At 35.8% G+C, this 2,537-nt stretch overlaps 1 protein-coding gene across 1 annotated transcript in view; it reads left to right on the forward strand.

Annotated features, from left to right (window-relative positions):
- The window catches only part of LOC107548410 (bifunctional lysine-specific demethylase and histidyl-hydroxylase NO66-like), a 28,546-nt gene that overhangs the window by 1,292 nt on the left and 24,717 nt on the right, over positions 1-2,537 (forward strand). Inside the window, exons 2-5 of the mRNA XM_016229073.1 lie at positions 633-773; positions 840-994; positions 2,110-2,209; positions 2,295-2,408. Coding sequence (XP_016084559.1) covers positions 633-773; positions 840-994; positions 2,110-2,209; positions 2,295-2,408 — 510 coding nt within the window. The remainder of the gene's footprint in view (positions 1-632; positions 774-839; positions 995-2,109; positions 2,210-2,294; positions 2,409-2,537) is intronic.

Consider the following 2,537-nt stretch of genomic DNA (forward strand, 5'->3'; position numbering starts at 1 on the left):
CTTTTCAGACCGATGAGCTTTGTAAAAATCGACGTGTTTCAGAAAGGCGGGGCATAGAGGAGAAACAATAATGTAGAGTATGTGGAAAATAATGTGTTTTTTTAACCTTAAACCGCATAAACACATTTCATTACACCAAATACACCAAATAATGTTCTTTTTAGCAACATCATATGACTCCTTTAAAACAGTTGTTACTCAATATTAGCAGGGGGTTTCAAACCGGGGAGTGTGAAAAATGTTAGTCAAACAGTGTAAAAAAAAAAATGTATAAACTAAAAATAAGATTAAGCCAACTAAATACAGATTTTGAATAAAATAAATAAGTAACTGATTTAAAGATATATAACAGTGCAACTATGTTGTATTAAAAAATAAATATATTCTGAATAATATTTTACGTGTATTTTATAAATACACGTAAAATATTATTACACATCTGTGCAGTCACTGTACAAATGTGGTCTTTATTCGTGAAAATATATTGTTGCCTTTTAGCATGTGGGCCCTCGCACCAGGATGGATCTGGGATTGAAAACCCCTGTGTTAAAAATACCATGGTATTACCATCTGAAATTACCACCATTTTTTGTAGGAGCTGTAAAAGTAATTGCATGACTTTTGCCTTGCAGGCTAAGTCTCCGCCAGCGAAGAAAACCAAAAGGAAGGAGAATGGCATCCAACCAAACAAGAAACCCAATAAAAAGAAAAGAATGAGAGCTCTGAAGTCCAGCATGAGGCTCAGCAGCAGTGAGAAGGAGAAATCAAAGGCCGTAAGTGTCTGAGCGTATGATGCCAGATACTGGAGATGTGAAGCTCATGATCTTCTGTTTTTCCAGGAGAAGGACTGTGAGACACATAATGGTGAAGGGTTTGAGAGTCCAGCTCTTGATGCGCTCCTGACGGATCTGACGAAGGTCAACAACAGCAGAGATAGAGCCAACAGACTGTTCCAGTGGCTTCTTCACCCAGTCCAAGACAAGAGCTTCTTCAGGTGTGAGAGCGCAAACACACACAATTACAGTGACATTTCATTTGATGAGTTTTGTAACATCGACACATCAATGTTTTTGAACTGAATTGTATGGAAGCTTGATTCTGCCGTGGGTCAAACAATTTAAAAGGTAGCTGCAACTCTCTATCTCACAATTCTGAGAAACAAATTCAGAACTGCGGGATACAAACTCACAGTTCTGAGGAAAATGTCAGAATTGCTTCAGTTTATGTCCGACTTAACTTCTGACTTTTCTTCTCAGATATAAACGGAGAATTCTGAGAAGGAATGTCTGAACTGAACTGTGAGATAAAAACTTGAATTTTGAGTTAAACATAAAAACAGAATTGCGAGACGTAAACTCCGATTTCTGAGAAAAAAGTCCCGAAATCTGAGTTCATATCTTCTTGACTTTCCTTCTCTTGATTTTGCACGTTTATATCTCGCAATCAGAGGAAAAAGAAAGTCAAAAAAAGTCTCATTTGTGATAAGAGTCACAATTACCTTTTTTAATTGAGTTTTTCTGTGCTGGAAAAGGGCTTCCATAGAGTTGAATCAACATGGAACTGTTGAATAATTCGCAGGATATATATAATATGTGACCCTGGAGCACAAAACAAGTCATAAGGGTCAGTTTTTTAAAATTGAGATGTATACATCATCTGAAAGCTGAATAAATAAGCTTTCCATTTGTAAGGATTGGACAATATTTGGCTGAGATATAACTATTTGAAAATCTGGAATCTGAGGGTGCAAAAAAAAAATCTAAATATTGAGAAAATCATCTTTAAAGTTGTTCAAATGAAGTTCTTAGCAATGCATATTACTAATCAAAAATGAAGTTTTGATATATTTATGGTTGGAAATGTACAAAATATCTTCAAGGAACATGATCTTTACTTACTATCCTAATGATTTTTGGCATAAAAGAAAAATTGATCATTTTGAGCCATGCAATGTAGTGTTGGCTATTGCTACGAATATACCCCAGCGACTTAACACTGCTTTTGTGCTCCTGGGTCATATATATTTATATAATATTTCATCCACAAAGTGTACTAGAAGTCGCTTTGGATCAGAGATGATTGACAGGTCTTGTTCTCTCCACATTATAGAGATAATTGGGAGAAGAAACCCATTCTGATCCAACGACAGAATCCAGACTATTACAAAGGACTCTTTTCGACGGCTGAGTTTGACCACATCTTAAGAAACGTGAGCAGTATTTTTCTTTCATTTAGAAGGAATGAATGTATCTAATGTTGCAGTCAGATGTAATAATGTTCAGTGTTATGTTCAGGAGGACGTGCAGTATGCAGTGAATCTGGATGTGACGAGCTACACAAATGGAAAAAGAGAGACACACAATCCTCCAGGAAGAGCGTTACCATACACTGTGTGGGATTTTTATGAGGTATGTATTTTCATAACAGTTTTTAACATTGATAATAATCAGAAATGTTTCTAGAGCAGCAAATCAGCATATTATACTGATTTCTGAAGATCATGTGACACTGAAGACTGGAGGAATGATGCTGAAAAT

The sequence above is a fragment of the Sinocyclocheilus grahami genome, unplaced genomic scaffold (assembly GCF_001515645.1).
Source record: "Sinocyclocheilus grahami isolate Dianchi unplaced genomic scaffold, SAMN03320097.WGS_v1.1 scaffold347.1, whole genome shotgun sequence".
Taxonomy (NCBI): domain Eukaryota; kingdom Metazoa; phylum Chordata; class Actinopteri; order Cypriniformes; family Cyprinidae; genus Sinocyclocheilus; species Sinocyclocheilus grahami.